The sequence below is a fragment of the Chrysochloris asiatica genome, unplaced genomic scaffold (genome assembly GCF_000296735.1).
Source record: "Chrysochloris asiatica unplaced genomic scaffold, ChrAsi1.0 scaffold00022, whole genome shotgun sequence".
NCBI classification, from domain to species: Eukaryota; Metazoa; Chordata; class Mammalia; order Afrosoricida; family Chrysochloridae; genus Chrysochloris; species Chrysochloris asiatica.
This window is the reverse complement of record NW_006408540.1, coordinates 21,693,028-21,708,278: the sequence shown is the minus strand read 5'-3', so window position 1 is coordinate 21,708,278 and position 15,251 is coordinate 21,693,028. Positions and strand designations below refer to the sequence as shown.

General features: G+C 38.8%; 1 protein-coding gene across 3 annotated transcripts in view; it reads right to left on the bottom strand.

The window, feature by feature from the left end:
* Positions 1-15,251, bottom strand: part of LRCH1 (leucine-rich repeats and calponin homology (CH) domain containing 1) — a 257,300-nt gene that overhangs the window by 121,966 nt on the left and 120,083 nt on the right. For all 3 annotated transcript variants that reach the window (XM_006837635.1, XM_006837634.1, XM_006837632.1), the window contains exon 2: positions 13,024-13,168. In XM_006837635.1, coding sequence (XP_006837698.1) covers positions 13,024-13,168 — 145 coding nt within the window. The remainder of the gene's footprint in view (positions 1-13,023; positions 13,169-15,251) is intronic.

Here is a 15,251-nt window from a genome sequence, read left to right as displayed (position 1 = left end):
GGTACTGAGCACAGAACCAAAGTGGAGCCATGGGTTGGCCACTGCTGCCCAAACCCATTTACCCATGGTCCGAATTCCATCTGGCTATTAATTTAAGTCAATGAGCCCTGGAGGCACAAGGGTTAAAGCATTTGGTGGTTAACTGAAAGGTCTGTATGTAGTTCAAATCCACCATTTGCTGCAGAAAAACGTATGGAATATGTTAACAAGACAGAAAAAGAATTTTATTTTCAACAAGTAGAAAATTCAAGGTTAAGAAGTCCAATTCTCATAAACGCCAACCAAGAGATCGGAAAGTAGCTGTCATCCAATTTTACAGTAAAATAAAAATAGAAATTCTGTATCAAGTGAAAGCTGACTTTAAAGCAACCCAAATGTCCACTGTTAAAAGAGCACGTGATTGCATAAGGTTTCACTAATAAAACTAGAAATAGTTTTAAAATATAATAAAAGCAGTTTTCAGGATACCATTCCATTCACTAAGTCTTTTCAATTTAAGATCCGATCACACTATAATTTTTCTTTTTTGTAACATTTTATTACGATGCTTTCACTTTCAGTATTTTTCAAGGATGTCACATGCTTGAAAGTGATCCCAAATACAAAACTATGGGAGCTATAGAGGTTAAGAAATGTGAGAGGTAAACTGAGAGCTTAACATATGACTAATGAATGCTGTTGTCAGGAGTCCTGGCGTGGTGCTGTGGGTTAATGAGTCAGAATGTAAAGCCGTTTGAACTGCAAGGTCGGCACTTCAAGCTCACCAGCTGCTCCTCGGAAACCCTATACAGGATCCCTATGGGTCAGAACGGACTCAACAGCACTTCACAAAAATAGCAATGCTGTTGTCAGGTGTCATTCAGTTGAGTCCCCTGCATAGTACAACAAAACAAAACACTGCCTGGTTCTGCGCCAACCTCACAACCGTAAGCTGATGCCACTGCGCCAGTCCATCTCATTGGGGTCTTCCTCTTTTTTGGTGACCCTCCACTTTACCATGCACAATGCCCTTGTCTCACCATCCTTGTTGCTAAGAAACATTCTGGCCGTACTTCTTCCAAGACAGATATGTTTGTTCATCTGGTAGGCCACGATAATTTCAATATTCTTCACCAACACCATAAATCAAATGCACCCATCCCTCTCCAGTTTTCCGTATTTATTATGTTCATTATCACTAATAGGTAGTCAGATAATTGTTGTTGTTGTTGTTAAGTGCCGTCGAGTCGGTTCCGACCCATAGCGACCCTGTACAGGGTTTCTGAGGGTGTAAATCTTTACGGGAGTAGAAAGCCTCATCTTTCTCCCGCGGAGCAGCTGGTAGTTTCGAACCGCTGACCTTACGGTTCGCAGCCCGATTCGTAACCACTACGCTACCAGAGCTCCTTAGTCAGATAATAGAGACAAATAATAAAGAGATGGAGAACGAGGCATATTCAAAAAGATAATGGCTAGATTTTTTCTTGAATTGATGAAAGAGCTGAATCGTCAGACTCAAGAGGCAAAATAAAATTTATAGCGAAATAAATGAAAATAATATCTACCTGTACATATCATAGCAAAATTTCCAAACGCTAAAGACAGAAGATAAGAGAGAAAAATCAGATGGAAAACATGGAGCATTTTCTACAAACCTAAAACTGTTAGACTAGCAAAGAATTTCTGCTGCAACTCAGGTGCCATTAACACTGGAATGATATATTTGAAATGCTATTAGGAAAGAACAATCACTCTAAAACTTTATATTCATCTGACATCCTTTTAAGAATGAGGGGGAAGGAAGATATTTTCAGAATAAAAGATGACATTCTTCACAAACACACACTCACTGAGGGACTTAAGGCAGCATGTTATAAAAGAACAAGAAGGAACCCTATGAAGAGTAAGCTGAAAAAAAAAGCAACAGTGAACAAAAAGTCTGGGTAAATTTGTAAATAAGTGCAAATAAGTAACAAAGGACTAAAACCAAAGCGTGACTAAAGCAACTAATAATATACACACTTGGAGAGGGCTGCTTACAAATTTTCCATGAACTCTATTACAGTGTCCTGAAGTAGGGCTGTAGGATTAGCACTGGTAGGCTAGCTACAAGGTCCGAGGTTCAGACCCACCAAATGCGCCTTGGAAACCCTATACATGGTTACTCTGAGTCAAAATTGACTTGACAGCATGGAACAACATTAACTCTATTATTTATAAATGAAGATTGGAGAGGGGTGCTTGCAATGAAACTTATTAACGCTAGTATTTGTGGATGAATGGTAGATGAATTTTCCCCCCACCCTTTCAAAAAAACTAGAGTTGTATAGAAAATTAAGAGTATATAAGCCAAATATTCATATCAATGATTTATAGGTAGTCATTAAACATAGAGAAACATCATGACCAACTTCCAAAACAGAGGAAGACAAAAAACTTGAATTAAAAACAAAACAAAACTAAAAACAGTCATTAGAACTTAGGAAACAGCAGAAGAAAAGAAAGCAAAAAACATCCAGATGAACAAAATACAAGGAAGGAAAAAAAATAAATGTACATGTATGAATAATCATCGATCAAAAGATACAGATAATCAGATTGCTTCAAAAACGAAAAGTCATTTATGTTGTGTTTTGAGATAGACCTAAAACTTAAGGTTGAAAATAAAGAAATGGAAAAAGATTTATTAGCCCGAAAGTCATGAAAAACAAGCTAAAATATAAAGTGTATTAATTTCATCCAATACAAAAAGCATCTTTAGAGCTAGGGAGAATCAATACACAATGGTAAAACATGAAATCTTCCAAAAGACATGCAATTCTGGATTTGGCCTAAGATACTTGATCTATATGTTTGCCTAATATAAATAAATAAATAAATATGTGTGTGTGTGTATATATATATTTGGAGTCCTGGTGTGGCTCTGTGGGTTATGTGTCAGACAGCAAAGTCGGTTTGAACTGCAAGGTTGGTGGTTCAAGCTCACCAGTCGTTCCTTGGAAACCCTCTACAGTGTCGCTATGGGTTGGAACCTACTCAACGGCACTTTACAGCAACAACATATATATTTTTATATTAGGCAAACATATAGTTTCAATAATTGTTACTATATATATATATATATATATATATATATATATATATATATATATACACACACACACACACACACACATCTATAAAAAAACTGATAAAACTGCTGCAGGGAAAAACCAATGAATTCATAATTATTCTTTTTTATTTAACCAAGTCCTCTAAGTGACATATATGAAATAGGGTAGTCCTATTGTGGTGCTGTAGGATAAGCACTTGACCATAGGGTTGATTTGAACTACAAGGTTGGAGGTTCAAACTCACCAGCCACTCCTTGGAAACCCTATACAGGGTCTCTGAGTTGGAACCCACATGACGGCAGTTAACAACAATACAGATACAGTGGAAGCTAAAATTCACACTAAAGTTTTCCTCTTACTTAAATGCTTAGTTTGGCACCCTGGAAATTTTCCCACCAATTGTGTTCAAGATTATGGAATTGTCCTACGGGCATGTAATGCAATGGAGCACAGAATTAAACAACATGGTGGTGGTGGTGGTGGTGGTGGTGGTGTGCCACCATAGAGTCGGTTCCGACTCATAGTGACCCTTTACAGGGTTTCCGAGGCTGTAAATCTTTACTGGAGCAGAAAACCTCCTATTTCTTAACCACTACGCTATCAGAGCTCCCGAGCTCCTTAATAAACAACACAGCAAATGTGAAAGTGCTTCGCTAACTACCCAAATTTGTAAGGGAAAAAAATCCTACTACTTTCTATTCTTATTCTAATTTATAGTCTGATCTAGAGATAAATTACTTTCATATTTCCCCAAAGTTCTACTACTGTCAAATGAGTCCAACTCCATGGAACCTTCAGGGACAGAATAGAGCTGCCCCATTGGGTGTGCAAGGCTGTAATCTTTATGAGTTAAAGAGCTGGACTGTACGGTCAGTTTGAACCACAAGATCAGCAGTTCAAGGTCACCAGTTGCTCCTCAGAAACTCTATGCAGGGTGCTGTAAGTTGGAATTGACTCGACTGCACTTAACAACAATTCTTACGGAAGAAGACTGCCTCATCTTTCTCTTGTCAAGGTTTGAGCTACCAACATTTCAGTTAGCAGTCAAAAGCTTAAACATGCTTCACCAACGATCCTGTTCCTAGATACAGTGATTGGTTGTTGGACACAAAAACGATCCATCTTACTTAGCTGTTAAGAAGTGATGATAATGAAAATAATGATGGTTATTTGAAAAACCCGCACCTTCTTTCACATGTTTATATTCTTTTGTTTCTATCTCTCTTCTAAGACTTGGCAAACTGCAATGTTCTTACAGGGACTATAATAAGTTGGTTATAGATGAACTGTCCATGTTTCAAAGAGCTTGTATCTTTACAGTTTACAAACAAATGTAATTTTCAGCTACTTTAGTTGAGTTTGCAGATAAGCTTTGAGAATTACTATAAACAAGTATCAGTAGAATGACTTCGTTGTTGTTTTTAAGTGCCCTCTCTTTGAGTTCTGACTCATAGAGACCCTGTAATAGGGTTTCTGAGCAGCAGCTGGTGGGTTTGGTTTGAGCCACAGACCTTGCAGTTGGGCAGTCCAGTGCTTATCTTAAAGTGCAACACCAGGACTGCAAATAGGATAAATTGTTGAATGCTGATCTGATTCACAGGGACCCTGTATAGGGTTTCTGAGGCTGTACATCTTTGCGGGAACAGAAAGCCTTCTTTTTCTCCCAGGCAGAAGGTGGTAGCTTCAAATGGTTTGCAGTCCAGCGCTGATTGTACAGGCCACCGTGTTCTTATAGGATGAATGTGTTATTGTTGTTAAGTGACTTCGAGTTGGGTCCGACCCATAGCGACCCTGTATAAGGTTTCCAAAGAGCAGCTGGTGAGCTTGAACTTCCAACTTTGCAGTTCAAACAGATCTGCAGTCTGGCGCACTAACCCAGAGCGTCATACTAGGACTCCTATAGGATGAATTAAGAGTAGGTATTTACCCCATTTTCAGAGAGCAAAACTGCATTACAAAAAAAATTTTTTTTTAAATCTCTACTAAGGCCTGGAGCAAATTAAAAAAAAAAAAAAAATCTGACAATGCTCTAATTATTAAAACCATGATGTCACATTTGTGTCCTCTGTTATTCCCCCCACCTCCAATACAAACAGTAATCTAAAACAACCTCTGTGCTCAGGTGACATGAATAATGGAAAAACCCTCTTTAGAAGTCTTGCCAAATTATGATCTATACTAAACAGAATGGAATCTGATAAGAAATACCAAATTATTAGCTCATTCACACTTAATAAACTTGCCAACTAACAATGCCAATAGACACAATTTTACAAACAAAATTGAGTTTAAAAATGCACTGTAACTTTTAAGGCCAGACTGTAAATTCCACCTTAAACACAAACGACCAGCAGCACGCAAGGAAAGGCAAGATTTAAACCACACACGGCAGGTTTAAATCTGTAAACAGAATGCATGAATCTACCGTCTTCTTTCAACTTTGGCGTTTTATGAAAAATAATCTCAAAACTTTAAGAAATGATTTTCCAATGCCAATATGCTCACTGTGTTTTTATATACCTTACTGATCTGTCATTTCATAAAGCACAAACAACCTGCAAAAGAGCAGTTCATTAAAAAGTACAGGCAGTTCCTGACCTAGGACAGAGCACCCCTTTAAGGACTCTGTCAAAGGTCAGTTTTCAACTACGTTGAATACCATTTTCTTTGTTTTTTTAAAAGTTTTCATTGTTTGCTATGCAGCAGTATTTTGAACAGTATATCATAACATTGAATATCTGTGCATAAACATCTGATAACAATAGTATCATTAAACTACACACTACAAAATTACATGAAGTACATGTTACTAACAAGATGTACCAAAAAAAAAGTCAGTTCTAAGTGCACTTTGTCAGAACTCAAATATCTTTTAAATCACAGATGACCTATGTGTGGATGTATGCATACATGTAATATTTTTTCAAATTTACTGGTTGGAAATACATATGTACATGTATGTATGTATGTGTGAGTATATATATATATATATATATATATATATACAGGTGCATGTATGTGTGTACCATATATGTGTGTGTGTGTGTATATATATTACACACACACGTATATGTGTGTCATCAAGTTCGTTCCTACTCATAGTGACCCTACATCGGGTTTCTGAAGACTGGATGATGGATTTGAACTGTTGACCTAGCAGTTAGCAGTCCAGAGCTTATCCTACAGCACTACACCAGGACTCTAGGATAAGCACTGGGCTGCTACCACAAGGTCAGCGGTTCAAACCCACTAGCCATTCCCTGTACAAGTAGCTATGTCTCAGAATTGACTCAAGGGCATCTATCAACAACAACAAATATATATATATACAGTTAAGGTTTTGTGTCAACTTGACAAGCAAGGTTTAAGCAGTCAAGATACAATAATTCCCAGTGATGAGATCAAGTATAATTAATCACCTCCATGATGATATCGACTATGAGCAACCAATCAATCAAAAAGAAGTTTCCTGGTGCTAGTATGTTGGATATTTGAGCAAAGTTTGATCCAATTGTGATGAGTTTGGATCCTGCTTATGGCTGTTCATCTGACCTCCAGTTCTTTGGCCTGCCGTACTGCCTACCGATCCTGGGAATCATCAGTAGTCTGCCATCGTATCTGACAACCCTGGATTCACTGTCTTGGGTTCATCAGTCCCTGCAGCTACATGAGTCAGAAGAAGCCTCCGGCCTGACATCTGTCCCACAGACTTGGAACTTGCTCATCTCTACAAACGTGTGAGCCATATCCTTGATACAGTGCTGTGGGTTAATAAACTGGACTGCAACATTGGTTTGAAGTGCAAGGTCAGCGGTTCAAGCTCACCAGCCGGTCCTCAGAAACCCTATATGGGGTAACTATGGGTCGTAACCAATTCAACATATAAAGACATATATAAGCTTCACTGATTTTGCATCTCTAGAGAACCCAGTCTAAGACAATGATCTATCTAGCTACCCAGTTGCCATCAAGTTGACGCTGAGATAAGAATAACCCTGTATTATGTATGTGTCAGAGTCGAATTGCACTCCCCAGTGTTTCCTATGGTTGTTTTAGACGTAGATTACCAGGCCTTTCTTTCTAGGAATCGCTGGGTGGACCATCAACTAGCCCATAACAGTTTGGACCAAATGTATGTATGTACGAGGTAAAGTGTTCTTACTAGGGTTCCAGTTCATACGCACATAGGTTTATTCTAAACAAAGCATGTCTAAACATGCCTCTGTGATCAGTGGATGCTGCAGAAAAGTTCTCTCATAATACACACTTGTCTTAGTCTTGTTAGGGTGCAAAAGAAATAAAACGACTCATTCAAACAGTGGTGTCCAAGGAGATCTGCTGGGCCAGTTAAATTCAAAGCAGAGGGGTCAGCTCAGACGGTTCTGGTGACAGTTTTTTGAGATTCTCAAGGGGTCACCTTGATAGACTTTCTCAAAGGACACAGGATGGTCACAGTAGCTTGTTATTCACAAGATTTAAGAAAATGGAAATCTGTATTGTTGAGAAAAAGGTCAGGAAAGTGGTGAAGAGGAATTTATTTCATCATGACAATGAGCTGCTCATTCTTCCAGGATAGCAAGTCTGTCCTGTGAGAATTGCATTGGAAAACCTTACCCCCACCCACATCCTAGCTTTGATATTTTTGTTTCAGACTTCTCTTTACTCCCCAAACACAAAGATTATCGAAAATAACACAATTTGATTTGCTTGAGGATGCTCAAACTGCTGTTTTAATGTGTTGTAAACTGAAGAGCATAGAATTCTTTGAGGCAGGGTTAGAGAGATGGAAAAACTGCCTTCAGAAATGGACAGGCCTTGATGGAGGATGTTATGAGAAACTATAGCTTCAGATTTCGATATTGTTTGATAAAGGTTTCTATGATATTGTAACAATACTTTTGATTTACTCTCGTATATATAAAAATACACACTCCTTTTGTCTTTGTATGAAACAAGATCTTCATAAAAACATACATGAGACACTAGTTTGTATTGCATTGATCAAAATGCCACTCATGTTCCAACTTAGAAGATACTACCAATTGTCTCAGTTTCTAGAGAGAAAAAACAAGAGCTTACACTAGAGAGAGGCATTCTTCAGAAATGGCAGTATTAAGGAGAGGGAGCATTTCTTAATGATGAAATTCCTAGGAACAATGAAAATTAATTTAACTCAGAAAAAAATGTAAAACCTGAGATTTCTAAAGCAATGTGAAAGTCCAGTATGCCTCCCCCAAGCCTTGGAATGGACAGCAATAGTCTGAGGATTAAAGATTATTTCTCAGAATGATCCCCAAAGGAATGTGGTGATACAGGTTAGACCACCATCAGGAAGTTGGCTCTCTCTGCACATTTGTTTAGCAGCCAAAAAGGATGCCAAGCTTCAGAGAAGGTAGCCAAAACACAGTCCTTTTATGGTATGATAACATTTTGTTCAAGAAACGTCTTTCTTTTTTTACAGGCAACGTCTCAGAATCTACTCCTAGCTGCCTGGAAAAGATGGGGGCTTCTAAGAGTAAGCCAGATCTTGGCCTGGTGTATTTCATGATAGCAAAATAAAACCACTCACCAGGAGTTCTAGAAGGGATACAATCAAATGCTGCAAAGAACTGTCATTTTGGCAGCCTTTCTTCCTGAACCTCTCTGAGATTGGGATTCTAAACTAAGGCCCCTGCCCTGAGATTCACAACACATCTACAACTGCCAAGAGTTGTGTGACCTGGGGTTATTTTGTTTTCCTAAAGTACATTTTCTTCATGAGCCTCAACAACAACAACCTCTTCAACACCTTAAAACAGATTTTAAACTTTGTGAGCCTTTCCCGTGTTACTCAAGTTCAAAATCTTCGTTTCTATATAGAGGCAAGTCTTCTTTAATCATTTTTTATTATTCTTGGACCTAATTCTCGGATTAAGGCACTGTATAACAGGAAGAGGCACAGTGGCACGTATACTGAAACTAACATAACCTTTGTGAACACCAAGCAGCAGAGATTAAAAGCCCAGCTCCTTTAGACATAGGCTACATAAACAGCAATAGATTAATATTGTTTTACAAATGTCATGTTTCTAACTTGTAAAAAATGTGGAAAGCATTTAAATGTTTTGTTGTTGTTTTTTTAAACTACTTTTCATATTGAAGATTTTCTCCCTATGTTAATTAAACCCAATTGTCAAACAACTGCATTCTTCTTGGATCAACAATCAACACCCATGGAAGCAGCAGTTAGAAGAGATCAAACCATAGATTGCACTGGGCAAGTCTGCTATGAAATCAGACTTGCTGAAAGTTTTCCAAAGCAAGGTGTTCTTACCCCAAGTCATAGTTTTTCAATTGGCTCATATGTATTAGAAAGGCTGGACTATGAAAAAGCAAGAAAGAAGAATGTATGCATTTTAATTGTGATGTTGATGAAGAATGCTGAATATAGGAAGGATTGTCAGAAGGAACAAATCCATTTTAGAAGAAATACAACTAAAAGGCTCCTTTGAAGGTAGTAGGATGGTGACACTTGAGCTCACTTGCTTTGGAAATGCCATCAGGTAAGATCAACTGTTATGATTAATAAAGTAGAGGGTCAGTGAAAGGGAGGGGACCCTTCAATGAGATGGACTGATACAAAACTGTCACAATGGACTCAGACACACTAAACATTATGAGGATGGCAAACAGCTGGGCTGCATTTTGTTCTATTTTGAACAACCATTTTTTTCCTGGGTAGGGCAATTACTCAGTACTTTAAGGAGTGCCTTATAGTACTGAGCTTCTTATAGTACCGAATCGAGCTGCGAACCTTAAGGTCAGCAGTTTGAAACTACCAGCTGCTCCACGGGACAAAGATGAAGCGTTCTGCTCCCATAAAGATTTACAGCCTCAGAAACCCTGTACAGGGTCGCTATGAGTCGGTTCCGACTCCACGGCACATAACCACCACCACCACCTCAAGGAACCTGGAGTGGCACTGTGGGTTAATGAGTCCGACTGCAAAGTCATTTGAACTGCACAGTCGGCGGTTCAAGCTCACCAGCTGCTCCTTGGAAACCCTATACAAGGTCACAACTCGATGGCACTTAACAACAACATGAGGAGCTTTGGTAATGTAGTTGTTACACATCAGGTTGCTAATCTCAAGGTCATCGGTTCAAAACTACCTGCTTTTCCATGGGAGAACCGTGAGGCTTTCTGCTCCCGTAAAGACTTACAGCCTCAGAAACCCTATACAGGGTAGCTATGAGTTGGAACCGACTCCACAGCACATAGCCACCATCATAAAAAAGGTGTAAGTGTTTTCAGGTACTTATCATAAAATATTTCGTATTTCAATTAAACTCAGCGATCAAACTGGAGTAAAGTTTCTGTTAACAGAAGAACACAAGATGGCCATCTTTTTCAGATCATTTTAAAGTTGTGCCGTGTTACTGTTTTATTTTAATACACTTATGAAGTAAATGTGGTAAGGGTACCAAAAATAATATCCAAATATATAGAGTATTTGCGTTTCAAATAGTTCTAGGGAGTCAGTTCAAAACTTTTCAAATGTCTTCGACCACTGGTAGTAAAGAGATACTTATTTCTTCATTTCCATTTAGTTTTCAAACTCATTCAAAAAATGCATGATTCAATACAAAGGAATAGTTCTTAAACCCAGTAATTTTAGAAGTAGGAGATGTGATTAAAGAAAAACAAAACAAATGGTAGAAAGGGAGAGAAAAGTAAGAAATGAAACTATTACAAAGTTTAAAGAGTTGAGTACTTAACAGTTCCCTTTATTTTATTCTTCTTTCCATTAATTAGGTTTTATCCCTAAAATGTATTTATCAGGAACCACTCTGTTTCTCTTTAGCCATCAATTTCAATGTGTTTTCTTTGTTCTTGCCCTTGAGAATCCTGAGAACCATATCTTTATACATCTATGAAGATAGCAACATTCTTCCATTCGCAACTAGTTTCGGCAGGAAACTCATCATACTAAAATCAACTTTATTAACGTTTTTAAAAACATACCATAAATTTTAGTATTGTAGTACTCAATGTTGGTAGAATTCATTGTCTCCACCATCCCAGAAGAAATAGGTCATGTATACACAAAAGTTTTTCATGTATGTAAAAGTGCAAATTTAAATGTATGTACTTATTGTATGAACGGCATCCTGGTGTCGTGCTGGTACATAAGTACTGGATGACTGCTAGCCACAAGGTCAGATCAAACCCACCAGCCAGTCTTCAAAACCCCATTCCAGGGTCTCTTATGAGTCAGAACTGACTCGACAGCACTTTACAACAACTTGTTACGTGCAGGACTACTAGAGGTGAAAATTTCAACCACAATGAGTTTGGTTTTGTTTTTGAAGTAAATCAAGGGGCAGTGTTGGCTCATTGGTAGACTTCTTGCCCTCCAGGAGGAAGACCCAGGTTGAATTCTCAGCCAAACACATCATGTGCAGCTACCAATCATCTGTCAGTTGGGGGCTGCGTGTGGCTATGATGCTGAAGAGGTTTCAGTAGCGCTTCTAAACTAAGACCAGGAATATAGGTCTGGCAACCTACTTCTGAAAATCAGCCAATGGATCACAACAGTTAATCAGTTGTGCATGGGGTCTCCTTGAGTCAGGAACTGACTTGAAATCAGTAAACAAGAAGAAAAGTAAACAGATTAACTACATATGCTCTTGGAACATCTTGTGGGTTGCGATGAGAAACGACAGATATCTCAGAGAGATACTGAGCCAAACGCTATAGACAGGACTATGCCGGCTCTACTAGGAAATCACAGGGTAGTTAACATTCTTGTGATAGAAATAGCTTGGACTGTTGTTAGGGATGAAAATAGTCAGATGAACTAGAAACCTATAGAAGTGAAGATTAGATAAACTTGTATGTTATAGATTATCCTAACAGTAACTTTCTCATCTTATTTACCAAAAAGATAGGACTACTAAAAAACAATCATGTGCTTTTTTTTAAATCCCAAGGAAGGAGGTATGCATTCCTAAAGAAACTCAAAATTCTCAGTGGCCAATTAAAACAAAACTAAAATGTAACAGACATTGTTATCGATCATAAAGTGGTGCTTTACCAGGTCCACTAGGAAGTCTGAACTTTCAATGTCTGCTAAATTTGATACACAGCACAAACCTTCTAAAAAGCCAGTAGACTTTATTACCATATTGCACACCAAGATGAAGAAACTGAGAAAAGTAAAGGTTACATTCTGTCTCAAACTCTGGAACCTAGTTTTTTACAATAGAAAACAGCTATTATCTCATCTGACATTCTAGATGTTGAATCAAGAATTTAGAAAATAAAGAAAGAGTCAAGAGTTTGGCCAGTGGCAGAGGGCAGTCAGATAGGAACAAAATCTAAAACACAGGCTTAAAATAACTGCTGTTCTTAACTCCAGGGCTACTTGCGGACATTGACTACGAGCTCCGACTTCACATAATTGGCTATAAAGATAACCAGACTTGATATCTGTCTGGAGTTATTCAGTGCTCTTCCTTAATTATCGGAGTTGGCTTAAAGTGAGCAGGTTTAGTTAGCAACCAAGTCCAATGGTCCCTATTAACTTCCAAATGCCAGCAAGGTTTCTCTTTACTTACCCCTGATTTGTCTCAATATCGAATGATTTTTCATTCTCTTTACTTCTCCCCCTCCGAATCCATATCAATAGCCGAAGACAATACCCCAACAACCTGATAAGCACCAAAGAGGCAGAAGAGTAGAAATGATGCAACATCAAGCATTTAAAACATGCCACACTGTCATTCAGGAGAATCTACTAGAAAGAACCGTATCAGCGGCACTATTAATGTGCTATAAAAATGATTTCTTAAAAGATCATTGTGGAGTTTGCTACAAATTGACAGAAATTAAACCATCATTATTTTGTATTTTAAGCAGAATTTGGTGACAACATTGACGGGTAACCTACCTTAAATTTAAGTAGGCCAGCATCTGGAGATTAATGATGGCCTCAGGAATGGCTCGGATACAATTGTGATATAGATTAAGAATTTCCAGTGATACAAAATGGCACAACTCCATCGGAACTTCAACCAGTCTGTTTTTAGATAAATCTATAAGAAAAGGAAAGATGGTTTTGTCAGTAAATCTCCAATGCAATCAACACAATCTTTTGAGTTCTATTTCCAAGTACATTAGCCAATTACAGTGATGCAAGAGTATGTTGTTGTTAAGTGCCATCGAGTTGATTCCGACCCATAACAACCCTATATGGAGTTTCCAAGGAGCAGCTGGTAAGCTTGAACCAATGACCTTGCAGTTCAAACGACTTTGCAGTTTGATGCATTAGCCCACAGTGCCACACCAGGACTCCACACCATAGAAAAGCATAAATACTTCCGCAAAAAAAACAAAATAAAACATTTTAGTTGATAGAACTAAATAAACTGATACAGTTTGTAAATCCTGCCTAGGATATAAGGGGAACTGAATTACTTTTTTACTCTATCTGAAAATGATTTCAAATCCATCCTGCCTAGGCAAGCATCTCTGGGTGTTTGTTGTTAAGTGCCACTGAGTCGGTTCCAACTCATAGCGATATTGTATAGGTTGCGGAGGAGCACCTGGTGGGTTTGAACTGCCGACCATGTGGCTTGCAGTCAAGTGCTAATCCTACAGAACCATAGATACCAAGAGTCCCTTCTTGTTGTTAAGTGCCATCAAAATCGGTTCCAACCTATAGCGACCCTGTATAGGGTTTCCAAGGAGCAGCTGGTGAGCTTGAACCCCCAACCTTGTGGTTCAAACTGACTTTGCAGTCCAGCACATTAACCCACAGCGCCACACCAAGACCCCAGGAGTTTTTTAATATCTCTGAATCATGTTTTTACTATAATGATTTAATTCAATTTTGTATCCATGACATATATTATCTGGTAGTGTAGTGGTTATGAATCAGGCTGTGAACCACAAGGTCAGTAGTTCGAAACTACCAGCCGTTCCGTGGGAGAAAGATGAGGCTTTCTGCTCTCGTAAAGGTTTACAGGCTTGAAAATCCTGTACAGGGTCACTATGAGTCGGAACCGACTCCATCGCACATAACCACCACCACACCATCCAGGATGTAATCCCCTGGAAATGAAAACACAGTAGTCACTAAACAGATATGTTAATCTCTAAAATTACTGAGTACCTACTAAAATATACAAGAGCTGACTAACTCAATTGTGTGGATTAAGGATGACACTGAGTCTGCCATATGACCAACTATAAAAACGGTCTCTATGGGTCAAGTGTAAAAAATGATAATTATGTTCCACAAAGCACTATAAACTTATAATAAAGTCTGTCATATCACCATTCCACAAATTAAAATATGGAATAATCCTGAATACCGAAATCTGGGTGATGTCCAGATACCATCAAACACTTTGTGGAAAAAGATACCACTCCTGAAAACGCCAAACAATACCACAGAGGAAATGTTGTTGTTAAGTGCTATCGAGTGAATTCTCACTCACAGAGACCCTGCATAGGGTTTCTGAGGCTGCAAATCTTTGTGTAAGTAGAAAGCCTCATCTTTCTCCTGCAGAGCAGCTGGTGGGCTTGAACCACTGACCATGCAGTTAGTAGTCCAGTGATTATCCTACAGTGCTACACCAGGGCCTATAGAGGAATCAGAAGCGGCCAAAGAACAATTCTTCCTGCCTGACCCTCAATTAAATGTGTTACACAGTAGAACTGCTCCATGGGGCTTTCGTGACTGTCATTTTTATAGAAGCAGGTCACCAGGCCTTTCTTGTGTGGTGCTACCAGGTGGATTCAAGCCACCAACTTTTAAGTTAGTTGTTGTTGTTGTCAGGTGCCATCGAGTTGGTACCGACTCATAGCAACCTTATGCACAGCAGAACGAAAACACAGCCCGATCCCGGGCCAACTTCACTATTGTTGCCACTCTTGAGCCCATGGATGCTGCCACTCTGCCAATCCATCTCATTAGGGGGTCTTCTTCTTTTTCTCTGACCCTCCACCTTACCAAACATGATATCCTTCTCCAGCGACTGGTCCCTCCTGACAATATGTCCGAAGTATAAGAGACGAAGTTTGGCCATCTTAGCCTCCAAGGAGCATTCTGGCTGCACTTCTTCCAACAGAGAGCCATCCACTGGTTCTTTTGGCAGCCCATGGCACTTTCAA